We start from the raw sequence: 26,270 nt of genomic DNA, 5'->3' as shown, positions 1-26,270 counted from the left end.
CAGGTTTAGCCTTTTTTTGTTTGGTTGGTTTTTTTTGTTTTTAAATCACAAGGAGCAGTAAGTGGTATGGGGGTAGGCTGGCTTTTTTTCAGTGATCTTTGTCACTGAACAGCTGTAAGCATGGAACATACTATTGGCATCTCTTCGGTTAACAGTCATCAAGGTTTCAAAAAAAAATTGCACATAGCACCTGCAACATACGGAGCCCAGATCTCTGGGTAACATAAACAAGGAGTCTATGCTTTGTGTTTTCTAAGCTCATCTGATAAAATGTGCAGTCTTGCTTGAACTGCATTTTAATAAAGTTGTCTTTTATTAATCTGACCACTTTGTCTTCAAGGATGATTTTCAGATAAAAGTGACCCATACCACACGTTATGTTTTTCTACAAGGCAGCAAATCCTATATGAGATAGACTAGCTTATGTTTAAAGTGCCTTTCAAACCAATAGCGTAGAATCCCCTATAGTTATAAGAATGCCATTTGCATCATGAACTGAAAGGACTTCCAGAGTCAACTTCCTATCAAGAAGGAGCCTAAAACCTGTTCAAATGGGAGTTAGGCAGCCAAATGCCTCTAAGGATTTGGTCCTCAGGTGTCTCAGTTTGTAAAACTTACACTCTTGGCCATGGAGGAAGGAGAAGAGAGCACAGCAGCAAACATGGGTTACCTGAGCATCTGAAAAGCAGAATTAGACCTTGCCTAAATAACCTGAGAATATCCAATGTCTAACTAGGTCACATACAGTGTGCCAAAACAAAAAAGGCGTAAGAAAATAAAAACTGGGTAACCCTGCACAGACAGTAAGAAGCAAGGCTATAAAAGATTTTCTCTGACTTTGAAAGAAAAAAATGAAACACAAAACCTTGCTAGAAGATGGAGAAATTTTTAAAAAGGTAAAGGGAGAAGGGAAAGGCCAATAACCAAATATATTAATCTTTTGGAGGGCAAGTGTCATTTCATTTTTCATTGAAAGATAGGCCCTGACCATGGCTTTTTGTCTCTGACAGATGGCTCTCAACATTTTATTAGTATTCTGTGTTCTGATGTGGCACATCATCTCTAGGGATAGCTCTCCTCAACTGTCTTACCGATTCCCAGCAGATTCACCTAGAATATGTATTTTAATTTTATGGCTCTGAAAAGAACAAAACCTTCAAAAAAGCTAATGTTATGTCGACCAAGCATTCACTGAAGTTTCAATTCTAATGCAGCTATTAAAGGGGAGCAAATAAACAAAAGTCCATCTCTAATAATTTCATATCAAACTGGTTTTGAAATGAATAAAACAATGGCTTTAAAATATTTTAATAAATGCTTACCTTCAGGAGGGAAAAACGATAGAAGGAAAAAAAGCTAGTGTTCCAGAAGTACTTTCACCACATATTTTAAAATAAGACTTTGGATTGTAGACATGATACACACTTAAAAACATATCCCTCACTGCTGAGCTTTAAAACATAGACCTTGACCCATCAATTAGATATACAGTGATAGGTGAAATGCAACACTCAGCATGAAAGCAATGGTTCCCTTTAAAATATGAATTAAACTTAGAACAAAAAAGGCCTATTTTCTCCTAAGTCTAGCCTTTTCTAGTGGCCTACCAAAATGAGAAATTATTACTATCTTTTTTTTTATAATCTGCAACATTACAAGTGCATATAACGTCACTTCAGTACAAATTACAAAATCCAGACAGGTTTGGGGTTTTATTTGGGGGGGTGGCAGGTGGTGGAGATGTTCTATTACTTTTATGAAAAGTTACATTGGTATTCCTTCCTCAGACAGTTTGCTTCAATAAATTGCTCTGCTCAAAACTCTGCTATACAATAGTGTACAGTAGTGACCATCCCCAACAGTGGTATGTAGAGCTACTTTTCTTAATTTCTTCAGAAGTGGCAACCATATAGAGAACACTAACTCGCCAGCAGGAAAATCCAGAAGAAATGTCCATCAAGAAATGGGATCTAAAACATACCTTTCAAAGCCTTTTATACTCGCTTCTTCAAATGTACCATTTTTCAGTGGAATATTTTGGCAATTAACATCGAAACATTTCAAATATCAGGTATTTTTGTTCATGTAACAGAGGTGACAAATACCTACCATATTATTGGCCCAAGCAATTAAGTATCCTCTCCATTTCACATTTCTTATGTTTCCTTCCCCTTCATGTAAAACTGAAGGCTTCCATCTATTCATCCAGCCTCTCTCATATAACAGCAACTATGAAGAAGTACAACAAGAAATACTTCTGTGACACGGTGCTGTATGTAAACATGGGAGGTATTTTTTGCTTCATTATTCCTTACTCTGCTTGGATTCAAGGGCAAGGAAAAATACACGCCTATCACAAACCTAAAGCAAATACAATCAAACATTTTCATATAGTACATATACATTGAGAATCTTGTATACTACAGCATTCAAGTTACTTTAATAATATTAATAAGCAGACCTTCCATCAAGTTTCTCCAAAGAATGGTAAGCATAATTTTTTCCATTTTAAGGATAAAGAAATTAAGCCATTTGAGAACCTAAGCCTACAGGACTAGTGAAAATGCTTTAGAAAGCTGGTAAAGAAACCAGGCCACCTCACATCTATCCACTGATCTCCCGATAAGCTCCTTCTTCCCTCTAAAACACAGGTGGTCAAAGAAAACTGTTGAAGACCCCCAAGCCTATGATCTTTTGCTTGGCTGCATGTGGAACTACACGGCCTTCCACAGGGCTCTAGAGATTCTGTGTGTTAGTCCCACACATGCAAACTGCACTGGACCACAAGTGCTGCTGATTGTAAAATTTGTGTGATTGGGAATCCTGGATTTTGCAAATAAGGAAGGTATTTTAGAATATCTAAATGCGTAGGAGATGTTATGAAATGCTTTGCAGCATCAAAGAAAAACCCAACTACATGCAGACAGTTTGCAAAACAGTCCAGCTCTTTTACTGGTTCCTGTATAGCTTCAGGAAGTTATTTGATAGGATTATAACGTGGAATCACTTTGAGCGTTGCAAAGTGCAGTGCTTGGAGGGATACCTAAGAAGATAAGGCATCTACGAAAATCATACTCTAAGGTACCAGCCCTGCCAACTTTTGCATGAGCACACCCACATAGAGACACATGCTCAACCTGAACCCGAGCTCACACGAGTGCACGATGACCATTAAGAGGTGCAAAACTGCTACCTACAAGGACTTTTACCATGCTAAAACCTAAATCAAGTACCTATGTTGCTAATATTTCCTACCTAAGATCGAGCTGTACCTGCTTTTTTATAGATGGTTTCCCCTATTTGCATAAATATGTCAAATGATAAGACACTAGTTGTTTAAAGTAACATCTTTTAACAAAATAAGGGATTTTTAACGGCAATTACACAGACTGCCTCTCTCTCCTAAAGCCACAAGATGGCACCAGAAGACAAGTATTTTGTCCAAAAGTTTAAAGCAGTCACTATCTATGAAAGTCAGGCTATCAGAAACTTTTGCGTGAAGCATGCTGCAGACATCAAACCTCTCTCTCAAGCGTATCTTGCCACTTCAGCCCCACCCAAAATGACTGCGTGTCCCTTGCATACCTTACATGAAGGCCAACCTTTTAGACAGTCTAGGGGTTTTTTTTCCACCTACGGACAAATACTCAATAAAACTCTTACAGAACACGCTATTTTACAGCAACCAAGGCAAGACACTGAAAGCAGTGTAACATCTACACTCGTAACGCAGTGCCATACAGAGGGATTTCCATTAGCAAGCTGGAAGGTGGATGTGAAACAGGGGAGCAACCCTCAGCCCAAACTAATTAGCTCCACTCAGAAGCTGAGGACATCATTAAAAACTAAGTGCTGTGGTGATCCAGACTTGAAAATTACTTTTTTCCTGGTTCACAAACTCCTAAGGAGAGGCTCAGTGGAAAAAGAACTGTCACTTGGATGCTTTTTTCAATACTGTCCAATAAAGACAGCAGCAAAATACATAGTATTTTCATCTGGACTTACTGGACAAGGCTGCAAAAATTCATGTGGATGATGTCAAAGGTTAAAACTGGTTGATGTCAATTGTATTAACTCAACTTTGAATCTTTTCTGCTTGTGACTGAATCGTGACTTAAGTTTATTACACATAAGATCCAGAGTGAGCTTGGAATGACACTTTGCAGCTATTTTGTAACTGTTCATGGCTTGTGAACATCATGCTTTTTCATGACTCTCTACCTGAGTAAGAAACTGCAAAGAAAATAAATGACCTGAGAAAGAACTGGGGAGGAGAAAAGAAAATTAAAAAAATCCTGCTTCAGTCTATGCTCAAGTCTAAGCACATGCTTAATTAAATTCTCAGACCAAGGCAGCAGAAGACAACAGTCTGATATTGCCTGTAATAAAGACATGTCCTGGTTTCAGCTGGGATAGAGTTAATTGTCTTCCTAGTAGCTGGTATGGTGCTATGTTTTGAGTTCAGTATGAGAAGAATGTTGATAACACTGATGTTTTCAGTTGTTGCTAAGTAGTGTTTAGTCTAAAGTCAAGGATTTTTCAGCTTCTCATACCCAGCTGGAGGGGCACAAGAAGTTGGCACAGGACACAGCCAGGGCAGCTGACCCAAACTGGCCAACAGGGTATTCCATACCATGTGGCGTCCCATCTAGTATAGGAACTGGGGGGAGTGGGGGGGGGGGGGGAATCACCCCTCGGGGACTAGCTGGGTGTCGGTCGGCGGGTGGTGAGCAATTGCACTGCACATCATTTGTACATTCCAATCCTTTCATTATTGCTGCTGTCATTTTATTAGTGTTATCATTATCATTATTAGTTTCTTCTTCTCTGTTCTATTAAACCCTTCTTATCTCAACCCATGAGTTTTACTTCTTTTCCCGATTTTCTCCCCCATCCCACTGGGTGGGGGGGGAGTGAGCAAGCGGCTGCGTGGTGCTTAGTTGCTGGCTGGGGTTAAACTACGACAAGATGGAAAGTGAATCTGAATCACTGCAGCACCCAGAATTCCCTGTTTCATATCAGCAAGTGCAATAGGTCCAACACTGAAGCCAAAGGACACGCAACGTTGTGGCTTCAAAAAAAAAAATTTAATCTCAAAACATGCTTTACTAATTTATCTTCAGTGCAATTATCTGCATTTTATTAATATACATAATGTGATTTATTTATTATTTCTTACAGCAATGACACCTGGAAACTGAGTTACTGAACCCAGAACTTTGCTATGCGTTTTTGAACTGCTATCCACTGTATGCATCTCTCTCAAAATAAGCAGCCTAATTTATTTCTTAGTCTTCCTTTCTGTCTTCACATTGAAATGTTTATTGCACCAGAAAGCCATTTAAAACTTCAAGAGAAGCCAGACACATAACAAAAATCCACTGTTTCTGGAGGGGTTCCTCCTACCACCGCCCTCTCTTTTTGGTAGGGGAAAAATATTTTAGGGCTTTATTTCCCATAAATCCCACATTTTGGCAGTCAGCATTCACAGTACTTATATTTCAACCGCAGCCACAAAAATCACTTTCTTGCATTCTCTGCAATACAGTTTATATTTTCCCCTTTTTGATTTGCTCTGGTAAATCTTTCTAGTCCTTTGTTACAATACAGTAGTGCTTAGAACGCACTTCCAACATCTCTTGCATGTACTGCAACATGATAATATAACGAAAATGAAATAAACTTTGACTTCAAGGGTCCCCACTGACACTCCTTCATAGTATATTGCAATCTTCTGATAGTTCACTACTTACTATTTTGCGAGTCATCTTAACTGCTTATACTTGTCCATTCGATCATTAAGAAAAATGACACACTGAAATGCATGAGACAAGAGGACAGTGCAGGACACTTTTTGGTTTTAAAAACAAGTGGATATAATTCTCTTGAAGAAGTGAATACATCTTTCTGTATTTTTCACTACCAGGAGAATAACAGCCTCCAAAAAGAGCTCAAAACTCTATTTCAGAGTCCATCTGCTGAAGAGAATAGACTAGTGGTTGCATTTAATGGAGCCTCTCACGCAATTAGCATTAACAATAATTACATGTAATCCCAGTCTTTAAACTATATACAGGAATTCTCAATCCTCTGAACAAAGAGGCCAATGATTGCAGCTTTGGTAGTATCAATATGGTGAAGTAATTCAATCCAATTTCACCCCACTACCAAACACCACCTTCAAAACACTGAAATAAAAGATGTCTGTTCTCACACAGAGACAAGTTTCAAAGGAAACATAGTTTTACTGAAGCACTATGCACAGCATCATTACTTTGTTTCAACACAGCACCTTCTCTTTAAAGATCTGGAGGTGTTGTACAGAAGAAAAAGGCTGAGATTTCAATTTGTAACTGAAGAGCCACCCTTCCCTATTGCAGCACTGTTGGATTAGTTTTTATTTCACCAAAAAAAAATTAGGAAAAAACTCCCTGTATTTTCCTTGTCCTGTTCTTTGTTTGCCTTAATGTGAAGATGTGCCTACCTGTGGCATTTGTTCTGGTTTTTGGTGCATATGTCAGCAAGTCTCTCCTCAGCCAGGAAAGATCACAAAAACCTAAAATACTACTGCCATGGTTACAAGTGATCACTATAGATATTTATTGTTTTCAGCATAAAAATAACATTTACAGGCACAGTCAAGATTAACAGGTATCCCAGAGTAACACAGAACAGTAATGCCACATGAAGACTTACTGTTTAATCGTGCATCCCTAGGAAAATATATAGCAACAATAAAAAATTATCACTTCTGTTTGGAACAGCAATGGACTGGATGAGCTCAAACGAGGCAGAGAATAATGTAAGCCTCAAGTTTTCAACTGAAGATGAGTTTTCAAAATATCATCACAAAATGCTGTTGTCTAAGGAGCTGGGGTGTGGATGGAGGGGAGTGCAGGAGGTGCAGCCAAGGGAAATCAAGCAAGGAGGCAGTGGCAGACAACAGCAGCATTGGGAGGTAAGTGATGGCAATGGTAAGATACGAAACAGGAGCTGCTGCTGTAGTTCATGGACAGAGAAGCTAGAAATTTTGAGATGTTCAATACAAACAAATGCCATAGGTCTTTTATTAGGCTGTACTTTTAATAACTCAACTGCCAGATTCCAGCTGTCACCTATTCACAAAGAGCTACAGAATTAACACCTTGGAAAGCAAGACCTGCAGCCTTGCAGGCAGAGACACAAGCTCACACACATTTCATATATTTAGATCCCCTTTGCTTGCCACCTCAGGCAATGAAAAAAGTTTTCTACACAGACATTTGCAAAATACACAACTATAGATTACATGCACACCGGAGTACGATCCATTCTCTCTTTACACAAACCAAATTTGTTTGTTACAGCACAAGGAGAATGTTTTGTTTCTCATGATAAAGAGAAATGCACATCCAAATAATAATAAAGAAGAAATGTAAGGCAAATAATCTGCTTATTAAGCAAACAGCACATCACTACTTATCAAAGTCTCATCTGCTTAATAACATGGGATACATCCGGGCATTATACATCACAGCAAGTAAATCGCAGACCTGTATTATTGTGGCTTGCTTGCTGCTACAGTTTGTTTCCTGCTTATGGTAAATTATCCAATGCATGGATAGAAATTGCCATAGTATTTACTCTTTCTTCACTTAAACCAGACCTTTGAGTATTTACTGACTGACATTTTATAGCTTACAAAGCAATCTGCCCTTCTTGTTTGGTACTCTTCTACCCAACATAATGCCAAACAGCTGACTATCTGCTTTCTAAAAATGGACTGTGCTGCAAACAGCATCCTGACAATTTAATAATTTGTCAAAGTAGTCCAACCAGTTATTATGAAGTACATATCATAGGGTTCAGAGGTAAAGGTCATCATCTACTTACTCACAAAGCAAAGTGCATCTGCTGACACTAAAAAGCAGACAATTAAAAAAAAAAAAAATCTGAGACATTCTCTGGCAGACTTGACTTTAACATAGAAATTCCACTAGCCACAACAGCAGTTGCAGATCCCCAAGAATGCTATTTCTCTTCCTGCTTGTGCATTGTTTGCAATCGCTATCCTTTCTCTGTATGCGACGTTGCTCTACCTGGAGCAGAAAGAATTTAGATCATCTTGTTTCGCGTCTCAGGCAGGAGATACTGTAGATCCAGCCCAGGATTCTAACACCAAAATAGTATTTAAGATTTTTTTTTTTTTAAATAATGCGAAATTTGCCCCAGGTAACGCTAAATTCTCTCTGCTTTTGTAACGGACAAAGAAAAGAGTCTAATATTTAAGCATGGGCATTGATATGCTCAGATGCTAATTCTGGGAGGATAAATGGGACAAACATGTTCAGACACATCTGCATTTTAAAACCAGTTCTTATAGTGTATCTTCTCCAGTAGAAGAAATACAAACCCCATTAAAAATATATTTTTATACCTATTTCCACCATATATATAACAAATAAATTGTGTAGATACAGACACAGACAGCTATAAAGATGTGACTACTGACAGTCACAGGGTAAATTTTCAGTTTTGTCTTGGTTCCCTAGGTTAAAATGTCTCAGATTGGATACTCAAATCAACACTTTTATACAAAATGCATGTCCTAGGCAAATGAGGAGGCCCAATCCTTTAAGATACTGAATGTGCTACTCCCATATTGGCTTCAGAATTCATTTGCTTAATTGTACTGGGTCCCCATTACCATGCTGGGTAGAAAACCCCCCAACAACCCTTCATTACCACACATTCAGCAGAATGACTCAATCACTCCAGAGGATTCACTCTCATAGGAATTTTACTACAAAATACTTTGCATCTGGTTACTGATGTTAATCAAAACATGAAATAGGAAGTCTTATTAATGCCTCTCCCAAGAAAGAAACCTCAAGTTGTCCTGCTCTCCTAAGTTATCTTTACATAAGTTGCAGTAGCTGATAACTTGACTTTGGAACCGAAATATCCTTCAGTCTTCTCTCTTTGTTAGTTCTGCCTCTTTAACCCTCTGGATATAATGGATACTTGGACTTTGCCATAACATTCATTTAGTTTATGTTTTGGGAAAGACCAGCACTCTAACAGTTAAATAAAGAACACCTTGTTTTCAGCTTTACCACCCTCATTTAGTTGGCTTTTACCCTATTATTTTTTAAGATTAGACCCTTTTTTAAAAGGTAGAAGGTTATGGCCTTCAATAGCACAGTATTTGTCTTTTCCCTTGCTTTGAAGCTCTACTGTCTGCTCTGGACAGGAATGCCCTGTTATTTACAATATATGGTATAATTATTTCAGGGTTACCATAATCTGCCAAGTCATCACAATGGTGCTGTAGTTAATTGCAGAGGTAATGGGGAGGGGAGCAGGGAAGCACCTCTATTTAGGATGGTACCTATTGCTTCTCACTGCAATTGTGTCAACGTTTCCACAGTACCTGCCTTGTTTCTAGGCACAGATAACATTCATTCATTGAAAAAAGGGGGGGTGGAAAAAAGCTCTTCCAGCACAAAATAGAAGGCAATGATATTAACCCAGGCTTAATGAAAGTTCTTTACTTTTAAAAACCAGTGCTTTAGCAAGCAAACAATTTAAATCGGTTAATTAGTTTATAATAAAATTTAGAGAAAAACCTCTCAAAGGACTCTAGTACATGCCTAGTTAAGCAACTGTATAAACATCTGCACAGTAGAGTTAGGCTTCCAACAATCTGCAACGATTTAAACAGTTACCCCAGGGAGCACTGCTCTTAAGGCAGCTTTAGGTCAAGCTGAGTGTCTAAAATGTGGCAAATCTCAGCATCACACACAAATTCACCCAAGTTCCAAACATGCACCTGTATTGGGAACTGAGGACCCGTCCTGCGCATTCCTGAAGCACATCACTTAGCTTTTTTCCCTCCCTTTCTACAATTTAAGAGATTGTTGCTCACCTTGAACATTTGCAGAATGCAGTGGGTCTTTGAACTGAAAAGTGTAATTTTTTATACATTTTTATATTGTTATGAAGAACTGTATATTTCTCAAAAAATTAAGGAGGTGGTAATTTACAGTTATAGCCCCCCCCCCCATTCATTAAGGATCCTACTGCGGCAGATGCTTGGCTATAAAATCAATAAATTTAAGCAGATCTGAAAGTGGTTTTTTGAGATGAGACAAAACAGAGTGTTAAGGTCAAGGGAGCAAGTTCTTGCTTCCTGCATGCATCTGTGGTTTGGCTTCTTTATTTTGTTTCACCATAAACCAAAACCAGCACGAAATTCAAGTAGGAAATCAAGAAGGAAATCATATTCCAAGACAACAATGTTCATAATACAACTAGAGGGGTTTGAGGAAGTGACAAAATTTCTTTCTGGGTCCTTTTATCTGCTCAAATTATCTTAGCAAACAATTTAACAGCCCACCCCCCCCAACATTTAAAATGCTAATACACATTATGTCACCATCTCCCAGAACAACAGAAAAAAAGACAGACCCTGCAACCCTTTGGATGAAGAGTTCACACACTTCACACTATGTTTTTGAATGCAGCTCAGGCAAGGAGCATAGCATGAGGGCTTTAAGCAAAGCTTTTCTCTTAAGCTTGATCCGAAATGAGGATAGCCTTACCTCTATCATTACTGCTATCCCTGCCTTGGTGTGGGTGGGGAAGACAGACGGCATGCCTCCCACCACTGCCAGCTATCAGCTATGAAGTCGCTGTGTCCATGCAAAGGCTAAAAGCGCAGAGACCTCAGGAGCCACAGGAGGCTCCGTCCCCCTCCCCGAAGGACCTCACCCAACTACACAACCTCCAGACACAGGGAGAGATGCGAGGTCTGCAGCCTGTGGTGGTATGCTTCAGCCTGCTTCTCCTCGCTCTTGTGGACCAACTCCCCATTGCCTGCTGCCCCCATACAGCTCTTTGGCTTTACACTTAAGGAGAGGTGTAAATAAAAAGGAGGGATGTTTTTCCAAGGCCTTTTTCTTTGCAGAAAAAGAAAAAAAAAGTTCAATAAATAAGTAGGTGGAATTTAACTTTCTGAATTTTCACAGAGCGTTTTGTTGTTGCCTTTATACAAGCACATATGCTCCTTTTGGAGGAAAGGAGAAAAGGGGAAGGGTTTCTACCACGAGGCTAAGAGGTTTTATTTGTTGGTTTTATGTATCAATAAAATCAGGTGTCGAGGAACATTTATTTCCATGCGAAATACCTTATGTTAAGATGTCAATTAAAGTTTTCCTGAAGAGGAAAGTTCCTCGGCAAAAAATGAATGCATTAAGAACGAGTATACCATTCCCCAGAGGACAGAATATAAAACAACCTGTCAAGTAATCAAAGATAACCAAAGAGAATGTGTTAACTCCCTGATGTTTTTTTCTGTTCAGCATCAGGTGAATGCAAGCTCTTTTACCACCTGACGGAGCCCTGTTCTATTAATTCCTTGCTTCCCTCTTTCCATACCCCTTTTATCAGCAGTAAAAAGCTTCACAAACTGGTGGCTGACAAAGACGTACACTGACTGTGCATTATTTTAAGGACACCACCAACTCTGACTAGCCAGCAAAAGCTGTCAAGCATACGTGCCACTTAAAAGCAAAATAAAACACAGCTATACTTTGAAACATATTGAACTGCTAATGAAAATTAAGTTGTATTCAGCACTAGAAGTCTATATTTCTTAGACGCTGGTAAAGGAGAGCATGGCATTCAGTTTGATGCATCTGTAAGTGAGGATTGTTCATCCTTAATTCATAAGAGAAGGCAACAGGAAAATTCCATGAATTCAAGAAACTGTTCCTAATCAAACCTTTCATATTTTGACTGAAAATATGCAATGTGATACAAGATACTTGCAGGAACCGGACACAGCTGTAATCTGCAAGTCAGAATTGCAACCTACACCAATAAGACACCTAATGCACATTTAAAATAACAACTGCCCCAAGTAGAAGACTTCAACTACACAGATATAAGTACTTAAAAAAGTGGGAGCCCTACTCTAGCAAGAGCTCCCCTGAATTACTTTAAAAATAAACGAGCAGAAAAACCCACACCAGGAACAAGAACTGATGAAGATACTTGGGTTTGTTTACTTAAACAACACCCCCCTCACCCAAACAAAGTCACCCACAGGTAAAGCAAAAGAAAAATCCCAAACACCAAAACCAACATGCATTATAAAAGATCAGTATTAAGGTCTAACTTCTGCTCCCACTTCAACAAATTAAAATGAATGGAGAAAATCTGGCCTAGGAAATGCAATTGACTTTTTTTTCAGACTATGTAGACAGAAATATTTCTACTCTGAAGTTCAACTTGTTGCAACATGTTTTTAACGTAAGAAGTGCACTTCTCCCCTCCACCCTGGAATTAGTCTTAATTAAGAAAGAATGTTTTGGAATATAATGCATAAAGAGAAGGAAACAGAAGAATTCTTTGCTCTAGGTGTTAAAAATGACATACATAGCCTTCGGAGCTATTTTTAAAAGCTGTTTAAAGATAGCCTAAGTTCATTACACTAGGACTGCTTACCTTTTTCCCTCCTGTTACAAATTGCTTGAAGTGGGATCTTACAAAATGAGGATGAACAGCAACAATCTGGGGGAGTGCAGGGAGAAGGAAGAAGAAAAAAAGAGGATTATGGCTTAAATACAAGTTTACGGGGAGCACCACATCACTCTTTAAACTAGATAACCCTTTGCCAAGTATCAACTATTACTGCTGAGTTCTTTCTCTGAAGTAGAGCCTAGTTCTTTCAGACATCTCCGTATGCTTTTCCTAGAAAAGAAGAAAATTCTCCATATTATATGGCACATGATAAGCCACATGCCTGACACTGAGGGCCATGTTATACACCAAACAACTACTTTTTTGCACAGTAGGCAGCAGAATTAGGACTGTGCAGTACAGGACTGCCACAAGCAAGGGTTACCGCGATTAAGTCTTGTTTGGGGCCTGCCTAGAGGGCACACACCCCTCAGGTCTGTCGCAGGACAACCTCATGTAGCATCAACACACCTTAAAGAGCCTCTTTGCCTTACTTGTTATGAGTCAAGTGTGTGAGATTCAGCTCTAAGAGCGGTAAGGCCCCAGGAACCAGGTGAGCTGCATCTGATGTGTGTGAAAACTTCATGACCTCATTCCTCCCCCCACAAGAGCACCTGCAATTTGGAAGACCCTCAGCAGCAAAATGCAATCATTTGCCCACACCACCTTTCATCCTGTAAGAAACATCTCTTGTCAAAAAAAGCGAGGTCTTTTCAAGAGACAGGCAGCCACACACCTCTCGAGCAAAGTATAGCTGAAGTTTTCCCTTCAGACAGGGTACATCAGCATCACCACCCATTGCCTTATCCCAAGGTAGGTTTAACAGATATGAACTGGTTGCAAAATATTGACCTCACAGTTAGCAGAACCCTCAGAATTTGTATCACAGAGCTACAAAGAAAGAAATATGTTGAGACAGGTAACAACTGAAACAGGACAATTTCTCTTTCACTTTGCCTTTTGTATTTGAAAAACTCAATAATACTTCTTACAAAACCAAGATAGGCTTTCTTCCTGCCTAACCAGATCAAAAGCTTTTATACTGAGATAGATAACTATTTTCTAGTGACCTGAATAACATTACAAGGAAGCGGTACTCCTCTCTCTCATTTAGATTCAATGTGACCTTTCTGTTATTAAAGATGACAACAACACAATTACTAAAGATTAAAACAAGCACTTACTTTAATAGGACAGTCAAACGTTTCATGAAACTCCTCCGCTGAATACAATCCAAACACCTGCACCTAAAGAAGTGTATAAAAAAACCCAAAAATATTTACCTAATAACAACTTGACAATTAAAGATGAATGTAAATAACTAACAACTAGAAGATTAATTTAAATGCTAACAGTTACATCTTTTTCCCTAAAGAAAAAAAAGTTGTATTTAACAATTCAGAGTTAATTGAGACATCTTGGGCTTCTATTATGGCATATCTCTAAATATTCACAGCAGCACAAAAATACTTATTTGAATCTTTTTCTTGTCTTTTTTTGTTACAAACACAGCAAAAACTACAAGTTCCTTTTGCTTTAGGCTGATCAAATCTGTTTAACAGATACTGATCTAAGTAAGGGAAGAGCAACATAATAACATTCAGAAGAAGATAAATTAAAACCCCTTCCTTTCTGAGAAAGAACTGTAGGATTTTTTCCCCTCCGAGCAATACAGGGTATACATAAGAAAAAATAAATTTGTGACAATAAAGCAAAACCAGCCTGAAAACCAAGTCCCATATGTTTCTTGGCATCCTCTCCTCCTCCCAAGTGCATTCAGTGCTATTTTGTTTTACTCCATGACCACTGGAAGTGTCTTTCTCTGAATATTCCTCGCTTCTCACCTATGTTGAGGTCTCAGTACGTTTAATAGTCAGAACTGAAGTTGTAACCATAGGCCATCAGAATATCTATCAGAACTAATCCATCTGAAGAAGGCTCAACATTAAAAAAAAACAACCCAAAACAACAAAAAGTATGTGTCTACTATCAAGAGCATTAACAGATTTTAAAATGTTTTCTTCCCTTTACTTACAGAACAGGTACAGAGGTATCAAGTGTTAAAAAATGTTACTAGACTTAGATGCTATGACTACAGAACAGGGTTTCTCAAGCTTTTTGTAAGTACAACCCTCTTTTGGGCTTACGTCTCTTCATCCAACATGCAACATTCCCTTCCCCAATTCTCAGATGAGACAGCTGACAACTCAGTTCCTGCAGAACTTAGGAGCAAAATCAGGCTGAAGACTTATAGCCAGGAATTAGTAATTGATTTACTAATTATGATTTCCACAAAGAATAATAACTGGTTTGCTTTTTCATTATGATTTTAAGAGGTTTCCACCCACTGCCAGAAGCTGTTTGAACAAAATCACCCCAGCAGGGATGGACACTGCTGGTGGGAGAAGGGAGAAAAAAAGAGCATCCCATGGAGTGATCAGTGGAAAACTGTATCTGACAGCAAATCTACTTTAGAAGGTAGAGATTAGTCAGGTTTAGTATTCATCTTTATTTTCTGGAAAAGATAATCCCTTCAGCAACTCTGCTCTGCATGCTCAACAAATTGGATTCAAAGATCTAAGAGATCTTTTAACCTTATTTCTTTCCCTCTCCCCATCCCCATTGTGATCCCTTCGGGGGAAAACAAAAAAACAATAGTAACAAAAAATTAAAAAAAAAAACCCACTAGACAAAGATCTGCAGAACAAAGCCAGTAAATACCAGTAAAGGGCCACAAAATGTGAGGCTTAATGGCTCTAAAGAGATCAGTTCAGAGGACAAGAACCCCCAAAATTCCTGCAGACAGACAAGGAGACAGAGTAAAAAAAAATCAGACTTTAGGTAAACTACAAGAGGAACTAAGCCATCAGCAAGGAACTAAGCCATTCTCAGAGTGGCTCAAAGTTCAGCAGTCTCAGTGAAGTTAAAAACATCTCAAACCACCTCATCTCCCTTTCAAGCTTGTCTCCTGGATACATCTCCTAAGCAGCATTATCAGCTCTGTCCATTACTCATTAGCGAATATACTGCCTCTAACAACATGCTTTAAAAATACTGCTGCATGCACTGTGCAGGGCTGAGCTACTGCTCCAAAGGATTAGAAAATCAATATTTGGAGACAGTGAGATGTACCGCAAAGCTGTGATTATGTAAGCCAACCAAAGGGTTGTATTTGAGTTGGGCCTGGCTGTAAGCCTAGAAAACCTTCGGGCTGATGTCTAGAGGATTTTGTTTTCTGGGTTTTTGTTTTCATCAGTTGGCACAGCATATCCAATGCAACAGACTAAACAAAATAAGAAACAGAGGAAAGAGAAAATAAGAGAGAAGAAAGGAGGAAGAAAAAGAATAGACGTGGTTAAAACACAACACTGCAAACTCCATGGAAGCAGAATCCTCAAAAATGACAAAACACCCCTCTCAAATTAAAACTAATTAATAAAAATTAACATTAGCAACAGTGCCTTCAACATTTTCTTAATACTGCTTTGAACATGGCAATATGATATTCCTTTAAGAGTATGAAAACAAAATAGAGCCAGTTAACTAAACAGGAAAAAACAACTCAGCATAAAATACATGTTATCATGTTTACTCTAGGGACACCATATAACAGTTTATTACTTCTTAATGTCTTTTATTCTTCAGAGAGAAAGTGATTCTTTTCATATTACAAACCTATATTGGATTTATCTATTTCTACTTTCTATGCCCACTCAGCTCATGGTTTTGGGTAGCTGGAAAAAGGATCTAATGATGAGAGTCCACTACATTTTGCTAGTCCTGTCTGATTTTAAATACCCAGAACCGACCACTCCAGTGTATCCAGACTTAGCTGTTTCTTTGCATCCACATGTGGAAGAAGCAGCCAACATTCAGTGATCAAAAGGCAGGAAAACAAAAACATCTTACCTACAAGCCACATTTCTTGAAAAATGATCAATGTAATACTTCATGGATATTCTTCACATAAATGTTGTTACAGGCATTAAACGTGACACTAAAACATGTAAGCGCATGGGTTTCCAGTATAATTTATACTTCTTCATATAAAAAACGTTACAAGGCAATAAGGGTGCAAATTATATCACTGTTATGTAATGCCAAGAGAGAGCTTTAGCAAAACTGGCAGTCAGATCCAGGTTTTTCAAGACAGCATACAAGCAGGCAAAAAAATAACATAAAAAAAACTTCACTCCTGGACTCTATGAATGCAAATATGATGAATACTGAACTTGTGATACTCCAGCCCTGCATCAAAAACATTACCAGAATTAGCCCTGGTAGCTTGGGGACCACAGTTTAGACTGCCTTGCATAGCATGTAATGTCACCTAATGGATCCACAATACCTATTTCACTAAATGAAGGCAGATTCACCATTTAAAGTATTGGGGTCTTTTCAAATACAGCCACACCAGAGTAGGGATTATAGATTTTTGAACGCTTCTGAAGTCAAATACCTATTTTTAATACTAATTTAATATATGAAAGATGTGCATGGCTTGTAGTCTCACTGCAACATACACATTCTAAGTCAGTAATCCACAGTCACATCTGAGGAGCCCTTACAGCAAGTGCTTGCTTCCCCCCACCATTCAAAACACCCAAACCAACAATGCTAGCTCAACATTTTTATTACCTTGCACAATTACTGACCCTTCCCTTATCTTGCTTAGACAATTAGGACACTCTTGCTGTGTTTCTCAGAGGCCGTAAAATTCTACAACCCACTTTGATAGGCACTAGTATCCCAATTACTGTGTCAAGATACTGACATCAAGATATCTCTGAGAAACAAAAAACCTGGATACATAAACTGGCTGCCTGCCTGTTGAGGAAAAAACCCAAGCACATACAGTCTAAAGAGGTTGTTTTCCCACTTTGCCTACTACAAAATCCAATTTGATTTTTAATTTATAGAACTTCTACTGAATGGGATGCATCCATTAGGATCACCGACATTCCTCCTCCCCCCAAGTCTACTCTGTAAGAAATGTTCTCCTCAGTAAGTCAGATGGATATTGAGAAATTATTTAAATTATTTTTAATGCACTGCATTTGTATATGAGCATTATATTAAAAAAGAAGCTTAAATACACCCTGTGCATTAGAATTTTATCATTGCAAACCAACATTAGAAAAGACTGCCATTGACTTAAAAACAAAAAAGACATTCTTATAAGTGGAAAATCAATCACCAAAACCACTAAATGTCACAGCTCAACATTCCAGAGAAGCACTGATAATTGTTAGTTATACACTGCACAAATGATATATGTCCTCAGTCAAGGAAGTAGGTGCCAGTTTTTTAGGAAACTGTACATATATTGATTTTACATTTATTTAATGTGGCTGTTGTAAGACACTTTATTCTTCTGATAAACTATGATTGCTTATCAAAAGATTCTATAATTCAAGAGAAACATTCATAACGTGTGTGAAAATGAAAACCACCAGCCCACAGAAATCATGCCCACAAAATCCAATTTTGTGGATTTATAGCAGAAAGGCATTAAACTACTGTCTTGCAGGAACAGCAGAGTAGTCACTGAAGTATAACTGGCACAGCAGTAATGATTAAGGTGACATGTCCTCCTGCCACAGCTGTTAATCAGCTTAATACGAGTTACATTATTGACATTCTTGTAATTACTTTTCCTACGGCACATTTGTGCAAAATATATCTGACTTTAATTTTGAGTATTCAAAGGTGAGCTCAGTTCTCAAAATGGATGGTCAAAGTGGTGGTGCTAAATGCAGGAATTAACTCCACAGGTATCACAATTATCTCAAGTGTAATACTGAGGACTACCTGCTACCTCATTTAATATATAAATGGGTTTGTTGTACCTTGCCATCTTCTGAGCAAACACCCATGTGTTCTCCACTTTCATCCAGGCTGATTTGATTTATCTTCACTGGGCTCTACAGAAAGAAAAGAAAAGAAAGAAAAAAGACTTTTAAAGTTGACTTCAAAGTTACATCACCAATTGCATGCTTTAACACCCCCCACACTTCCTGAGATTTTTGTGTTAATGATTGTGTAATGTTTAGTTGCATGAATCAAAAAAAACCCCAGAGAATAGGTATTTCTATGATGATGCCAAAAGACAGCCTTCTTTCCTTCCTTTTGCCTAACCCAGAAATTTGACATTTTTTGTAGTTACATGCCTCAAGGCTCTGGAGCTCTCATGAAGTGCTAGGCTCCCAGACCTTAAGCATCTGCACCTGTGCACCACAGCTGTTTGTTAAGAACTTCTCCTGCTATCAAAACTCAGCATAAAACATGCTGACCACACAGGCATCAAGGCAACTGAAAATTCTTCTGGTTTGGTCTGATGGCTATACCGGTCATTATTTCTTCCTTCAAATCCCTTCTCTTGGTTTCATTTTTGCCTCTAATAGTGTTCTCAGAAGCAAGTATTAGAAGGTATTGAAGTGCGACATAGGTGTACTCCGACAAATACTGAGAAAAGCCTGAAGACTGCCCCAATTTAATAAATTTTCCTTTCCCTATCCAGATACACTTTTGGTTCTAATCTACAGGGTTATATGGCATCTGTTGCTGTTTACTTTAGCTTAAACATCTATCCTTGCCTTAAGTACTGAGGACAAACTTATAACATCATTTGGGTAACGCGATGTATATCCTCTTGCATACAAAACCCAATCCAATTCTATTCAAGTACCAAGAACCTTCTTATGTACCATGATCCTGATTTCACCCTCTGTAACAAATACCGCATCATTTCAAGCATCATTGAAGGATCTTCACCCAAGTAAGTCTCTCTTACACATTTAGGAACAACTTTTCTTACTCTCATAAAATTATGAATAGATTGAACCACAAAACAGATCACTTCTGTGGTTCCGAGCATGATAAAAGAGAAATCCACGGTATGTTTGTGTGAAAAGAAAGCATCGCTACAACAGCACTGGAGTCATGCAGTCACATTAGATGTTACACAACTGTGTTTAAAATATCACAGGTCCTTATATACACTATGGCAGTTGGAATTATGTAAAAAGTACATCATAAAAAGTTATATAAAAACACACTGTCCAGATGGACTATCTACAGGAGATAAACCGAGGTCTTCTCATAGCCTTTGGAAAACTTTTCCCCCATAATCTTTCACACACACAAAAATTCCAACTCAGGGAAATGAGTTTGTCCTCTCTTCCATCTTGAAAAGAATATATGCCCAAATCACATTTCATTTTCTAGAAGCTTCTTTCTAATCAAGGTTGAACAACTGAGTCCTGCACTGCAACATTTGCCTGACGAGTTGAGAAAAGGATGCTGCCAGCCCTTTTGCTTTCCTGCTTCCTTGCCTGCAGAAGACACCACTCTCGGTCTCACTTTGTGTTACCACAAAACACTACCTGGAAATATTGCAAGTACTGCCTATCATGAAGTGGTCTTTCTGCGGTGCGTTGTTTGCCAAAAAGTGCATTGCCAAGGAAGAAGTCAAACTCATTTTCCTTATGTGCTCCAGAAGTATTTTCATTCACCACAGAGCGGTTACACTGACTTGCTGCGTTTCAAAATCAGAAGCAAAAGCATCACTGGCAGTGCAGGCAGCTGGTGCACATTCCCCAGCTGTGTTCTTCCCAACATATTTAAGGGGTGTCAGCTGAGGAGCGCAGCTCAAGCCCATCAGCCTGCTGGTGTGGTCAACATCCTTGTGGAAGCTCTGATTCTCAGATGCTATACACACAGTCGGCTAATTCCAGGACTAGAGGATGCTGAGTAAAGCAAGACGTGTCAGTTGTCAGTCTCACTTCCTAGAAGCTTCATAAAAATTGTTAGCATGCTCTTTTATTCCTGCTTTACCTTGAAAATACCTTTCTAAACTTCTGGTTTGCTCATTAAGGTGCAAGAGGAGATTTTGTCTCTGTCTACAGGGGAAAAAAAAAAAAAAATGCCAGCACTTCTCCACCATTCCCTCTACAATGAGAAACAACTCTGGCCTTCTGAAAGGACAAGCACAGAAAGTTCAACTGATTTCATCATGGAAGTGGCATGGTTTTTTGTTCTGAGCTGCATCTAACTTGCCATCACCACAACTTTCTCACAAAGGTTCTTCTCTTCTTTTATTACTCTGCGATTGGAAAAGGAGAAAGTCCATTTTGAATAGCCCCACCTTGACACAGGGTCATACACTAAGGTAGTGTTCAACTGGCCATGTTCTTCTCATCTCTCCAGCACCTACACCTGTCATCAGGGCTGACATGACGGCAACAGCAGATCTAGCAGCACTCCTGTGTCATGGGCCTTCTTGGAGACACTTTACTGCAATAAAGCGACAACAAGAAACAAACCAGGACATACCAGAAGAGTCAACAGCTCAATCCTACAGTCCACACTGTTCCCATTTTGCTGCCAAATGGCTTGGATAAAGTTTGACACTGAAAAAATGAAGTGCAGGAAGTAGGCAAGGTGACTCTGTAAGTTATCTTCATATAAAAGTTGAAGACAAGGAGCAGGATGATGGAATTTATCTGTCATGCTGTGGTCTGAAAGCCACATGGCCTGCTTTGGTGATTAAATATGTGATTGCACTCAGATAACCAAACAGTGCCTAGCAAGGCCAAACATCTCCTTATACACACACAGAATGTTGTCGGTGGGGGAAAATGTGATTCCACAGTATTTGCATTTTTCCTACAGGCAAAATTGTGCACAATACTTCAGAACTGTTTGTTGAGTAGAAATTTTATGATACAGTATTTCGTAATGCTGTGTATAACTAGCAACTTGTTACAAGCCTTCTGCAGGCCCAACACCTCTATCAGTTGCTTTTCACTTTTCCTTTCTCCAATTATTCTTTTCCTGTTGTCTGCACTATACACAGATGACAATCAGGGAAGACAAATACACTCAAGTAAAAGCAGAGCTGCTCACTTACACAAACCTCCAGCTAAGTTCCAATAGGAGATGCTATTCTAGATGATGTACACAAGACAAAGCAAACACAGAGTAATTTTTTTCAGTACTCAAGTTGAATTGGAACTATTGGCTACTAGCCTGTTCACTGACTTTACCAGTCAGAACTTTCTATAGAGCTCAAAGTGATGATAGGCCATGAACTTAAAAGCAGTCAAGGCTGAATATTAAATGCATTTTAAAACAAAGTTCCAGCAAGAATAGCTAATGCCAGGATCTTCATGTTCAGAGCTGAAGTAACAGTCAAGCCTACCATTTCCAGAACTACATTCCACTGGAAAGCTGTTTAAGATTTGTGTCTAAAACTATCCAGGAAACCAGAAATAAAAGACCACTGATAAAATTGGTACATGTGTTATCGAAACCAGTGTTTCTTCTAGAATCAGCTCCAATTCATCTTTTTATATCAATTATTTTTATAAATATACTGCTGTTCCAGTCAGCAAAGTTACAACTAAATTTGAAATGGTAAGTATTAATACCCTGCCAACACCCTGTGGATAATTTTGATATTTCAGAAAAGAGAAGCACAGATAATTTTGTGGGTTAACCTCCCTCACCCTGCTTTTATTTTTTTATTAAATGTTACCAACTCAGCCATGGAGTTACAACTGTTTTGTGGTTTTCTTTTTTAAACCTTATTCCAGCTAACCCACTGAAGAGTTTAATTTGCCTGGCAAAAGAAAACAGGTTTTGGTTTTTACAGTATAGAGAATAAATGTCCTTCCTGCAACATCCAGCTTTACAGGTTGACAAAAGATGAAGAATCGCTCAAGGTTAGAGAGGACACAGGTAGTCACTAACTCATCACAGTCTGGAGAAGTGATCATTTCATACAGTTGGAACCAGGATATATGCTCTGGGGTTCAGTCAGTTTAGTGTCTTAAAGGTATTTTAAATGGGTGGGGAAAAAAACCTGTCCAAATTTACAGGCATCATATTTAGAAAAAAAAAAAGAAATTAAGAATTACAACAGCAATCTGAGGTCAAAGTGTCAATCTAAAAATTAGGAACATATAATTGTCGTGGTTTAACCCCAGCCAGCAACTAAGCACCACACAGCCACTCACTCACTCCTCCCCCACCCAGTGGGATGGGGGAGAAAATCAGGAAAAGAAGTAAAACTCATGGGTTGAGATAAGAACGGTTTAATAGAACAGAGAAGAACAAACTAATAATGATGATGATAACACTAATAAAATGACAACAGTAATAATGAAAGGATTGGAATGTACAAATGATGTGCAGTGCAATTGCTCACCACCCGCCGACCGACACCCAGCTAGTCCCCGAGGGGTGATTCCCCGCCCCCACTCCCCCCAGTTCCTAAACTAGATGGGACGCCACATGGTATGGAATACCCTGTTGGCCAGTTTGGGTCAGCTGCCCTGGCTGTGTCCTGTGCCAACTTCTTGCGCCCCTCCAGCTTTCTCGCTGGCTGGGGATGAGAAGCTGAAAAATCCTTGACTTTAGACTAAACACTACTTAGCAACAACTGAAAACATCAGTGTTACCAACATTCTTCTCATACTGAACTCAAAACATAGCACTGCACCAGCTACTAGGAAGACAATTAACTCTATCCCAGCTAAAACTAAGACAACAATCCATGTAAACATTACTCAATTAAGAGATGATCTAGACTTAAACCCCATGCTATAAAACCACAGGCAGCTGCATATAAAGTGTTGAGGAAATTACTAATAATTATTTAACTAGCTCTACATTGGGTAATCTCTTTTTAACCTAATCAGGATGCCTAGCTTTAGGCCAAACAAGTAAAAACACACAACTTTTGTGCTCACAATGATATCTCCAGTACTGTATAAATAATAGCAACACACATAGTATTTCTAAAACAACATAATTCAAATCTGGCAATAGGGAGGATCCTGTTAGTTAGGAAGGGAAATACACTGACATGATTAACCTGCAAACAGCTTCAGAATTTCATACAGTGTGGAAGTTCTGGCAAAGAAGGAAGAAATGCCTTCAGCTGAATTTCCATTAGCTGCAGTTTTCTTTCTGATGGAGACATGTTTGGAATTCTGGACAACATAAGTAAGTTTGACTGTTCAAAATCAATAATGTCAAGCTGACACTATAGAACAAAAAAAATGTTACCTTAATGGAAGAAAGAAAAGTTTAGGGAGAGAGAGAAAAAGCTAGCAGGCACCTTGCACATAAAGATCTAAATGGAGGCTTTTACTAAATCCTAAATTTAAAGGAAAGGAAAATCAAGTATCTACCAACAAATGTATCTCATGTGATAATCAATTACCTAATGTAAAATGCTTGAAATAAACGCACTTAGTATGGATTATATCAGCTCTTCAATTAGGAGTAAATTCACGGCCACTCAGGAAGCTTCTTTTAATTCTGTTCTTTGTGGCAACTCCTTCTCCCCTGACACTCATCATCAACCCACCTTATACTATCAGTCCCCCAATGGTGAACCTGAGAAATCAATCTGCTAATGTATAATTTGTAAAGCTCCTCTGACTAACAAATGGATAATTGATTCTTTCACAAATGCTGCATCCCAATGGATATGAAGTGGATGAACAAGAAACACCAAGACTGGATTTCACTCCAATTCTGTAAGAAATGCAATATTTACAAGCTAGGAACCTAAATGTTTTAATAGTTGCCTGTGACTTCATGCCTTTTAACCATGGTTAGCAGGCAAGCAACAGACACATTAGGAGTGTGAAAAGCAAAGTAGTGTTCAACCATACTTACAGCAAAGCTCATTTTACTTCAAGAGGTTCCCATTGCTAATACAACCCCCTTAAGCAGCATTTTCACACATTCTTTAAAAAGAATTTTCACAAACTTTTCCTAAATTAACCCAAATGTTTGTATTTATCTATCTATACATACACACATATAAATACCCAAAAAAGAAAAACACCCATAGGTCTTTTCTGCTACATTAGTACCAATTTGGATCTACATAACCACTATGTAGCTGCTCGCCATACTAAGGCAAATTATATGTACACAGAGCTTGAATTGTAATTAAAAAAAATAAATAAATTTATCTCCTACAAATGCCTATTTTTCATTTATTCATATGTTTCCATCTGCATAACATTCACATAAACAAGCATGTAACACTCCAATGTACATTAATATGACCAATCAATCCACTGCTTAAAATGTTAGCCCACTCAAGTAAGGACTACCATTTTTATGTTTTTTATTTTATTTTATTTCCACCATGGTGGAGGTATCCAAGTGCAAAATACTGATTTGTAAACAGAAACTTCCTTAGTTATTGTCATAACTAAGCTAAGATCCTCTCAAAACACAAGCCTTGCTTTACGTAGGATGACGAACTTGCTTTGAATAGAGCCCCAACTCTTCAGCTTTTACATCTGTAAATTAGACATTCTATATGCATCGACACCAATGAATTGAGAAACAGACACCATTAAGACTACTGGAAAAAAACCCCACAAAACTAGGCAAGTACTGAATATTCTCTTTCTTCAAGAATGCCTTTCCAAACCAAAATTATACCCTCAATCTGCCTAGAAGGAAGCCTAATTTAACTAACTTGTCAAAAAAGGAGTTCTACTTTTCAGGGCCTTTTCATTTTGGGAAGTGATAGGAGGTGACAGCAAATAAACCAGATAGTGAGAGAGTCTTCAACTATTTAAAAAAACAAAACAAAACCAACCAAACAAAAAAAAAACAGGAAGGTGCGCAACAGCTAAGCACAAGTGTGTTACATGTTGTTTGTCCCATCTGTTTTCACTTCAGAACACTGATGCCCAGAGATCTCTTGTACTGAGGAACTACATTTAAAAAGAAATTGAACCCACGTACTTTTCTTGCCCCAGATGCTGCAGTGCTGCACTGACTTATGCATATTTTGCATATTTGTAGAGTTTTACTGATACCATAGAGGGAAGAGCAACTCAGAAAAGCAAATTCTGATGCTACATCATGGCTTACCTGTAACAAGGTAAAAGTACATACATACCTATGTGTTTATACACAACTGAGAAATGTAACGTAGTAACACAAAGGTTTAAATTGAAAAGGCAGCTTTAAAAGTTACAGAACAAGCTGTTCACCTCTGCCTGCAATAGAAGTAGTATACTCTGAATTTATAACACTTAAATTTTCATATGATGAAAATTTACTAATATCCACACCTAAGAGGTTTTGTTCAACAATACTGGCAGCCAAATTCTGGTAAGTAAGTGAGGATTCCTGCTCCAGTGCTTTTCCTGTAACACTCCTGAAACTGTCATTCTCCAAATGAAAAATGGGACATTATATTGGTTAGAAGAAAAGGGAGGGGGGAAAGCTGGAGAGAGTGACAAGGTCTGGGACACAGAACAATAACAACATTAACTTTTATTTTGTCTGCAGGAAGGCAGACCTTGCCTACAAAAAAGAAAGATCTCAAAAGCTTGTCTAAAACTAAGGGGATATGAGGACAAGAAATCTCTCATATACAGTCTGAGAAAGTGAGAAAGAACAAAAAGCCTACAGTGATTTAAATATTTTCCACATCAGTGAATCCCTTAATCTTGTTTGTCAACTACAGGGACTAAGAAAAAAGAAAAAAAAAAAAAAAAACATTCAAGGGAAAAAATTAACAAGGGATCTCCCTAAATCTGTAGTAGTTACTAGATAAACAGAATGCTTGTCTAGGAATGATGGAACTACTACTGAAAACAAATCTATATTGAAAGCCTACACTCCTTCCTAGCAGTTTAACCGTTAGCTAGTTCCTGATGGATCCAAAGTAGAATCTTTTTTCTATTAAAACACTGGCATGTAAGGAGATATCCTCCTGG

The 26,270-nt window shown here is 38.3% G+C and overlaps 1 protein-coding gene across 4 annotated transcripts in view; it reads right to left on the bottom strand.

Moving 5' to 3' along the window:
* VPS41 (VPS41 subunit of HOPS complex) overlaps positions 1-26,270 on the bottom strand; it is a 117,888-nt gene that overhangs the window by 56,118 nt on the left and 35,500 nt on the right. For all 4 annotated transcript variants that reach the window (XM_030009366.1, XM_030009367.2, XM_030009368.2 and 1 more), the window contains exons 5-8: positions 18,354-18,428; positions 13,689-13,751; positions 12,490-12,555; positions 2,110-2,229 (exon numbers count right to left, since the gene is read on the bottom strand). In XM_030009366.1, coding sequence (XP_029865226.1) covers positions 2,110-2,229; positions 12,490-12,555; positions 13,689-13,751; positions 18,354-18,428 — 324 coding nt within the window. The remainder of the gene's footprint in view (positions 1-2,109; positions 2,230-12,489; positions 12,556-13,688; positions 13,752-18,353; positions 18,429-26,270) is intronic.

The sequence above is a fragment of the Aquila chrysaetos genome, chromosome 3, assembly GCF_900496995.4.
Source record: "Aquila chrysaetos chrysaetos chromosome 3, bAquChr1.4, whole genome shotgun sequence".
Lineage (NCBI taxonomy): Eukaryota > Metazoa > Chordata > Aves > Accipitriformes > Accipitridae > Aquila > Aquila chrysaetos.
This window is presented reverse-complemented; position numbering and strand designations above follow the sequence as displayed.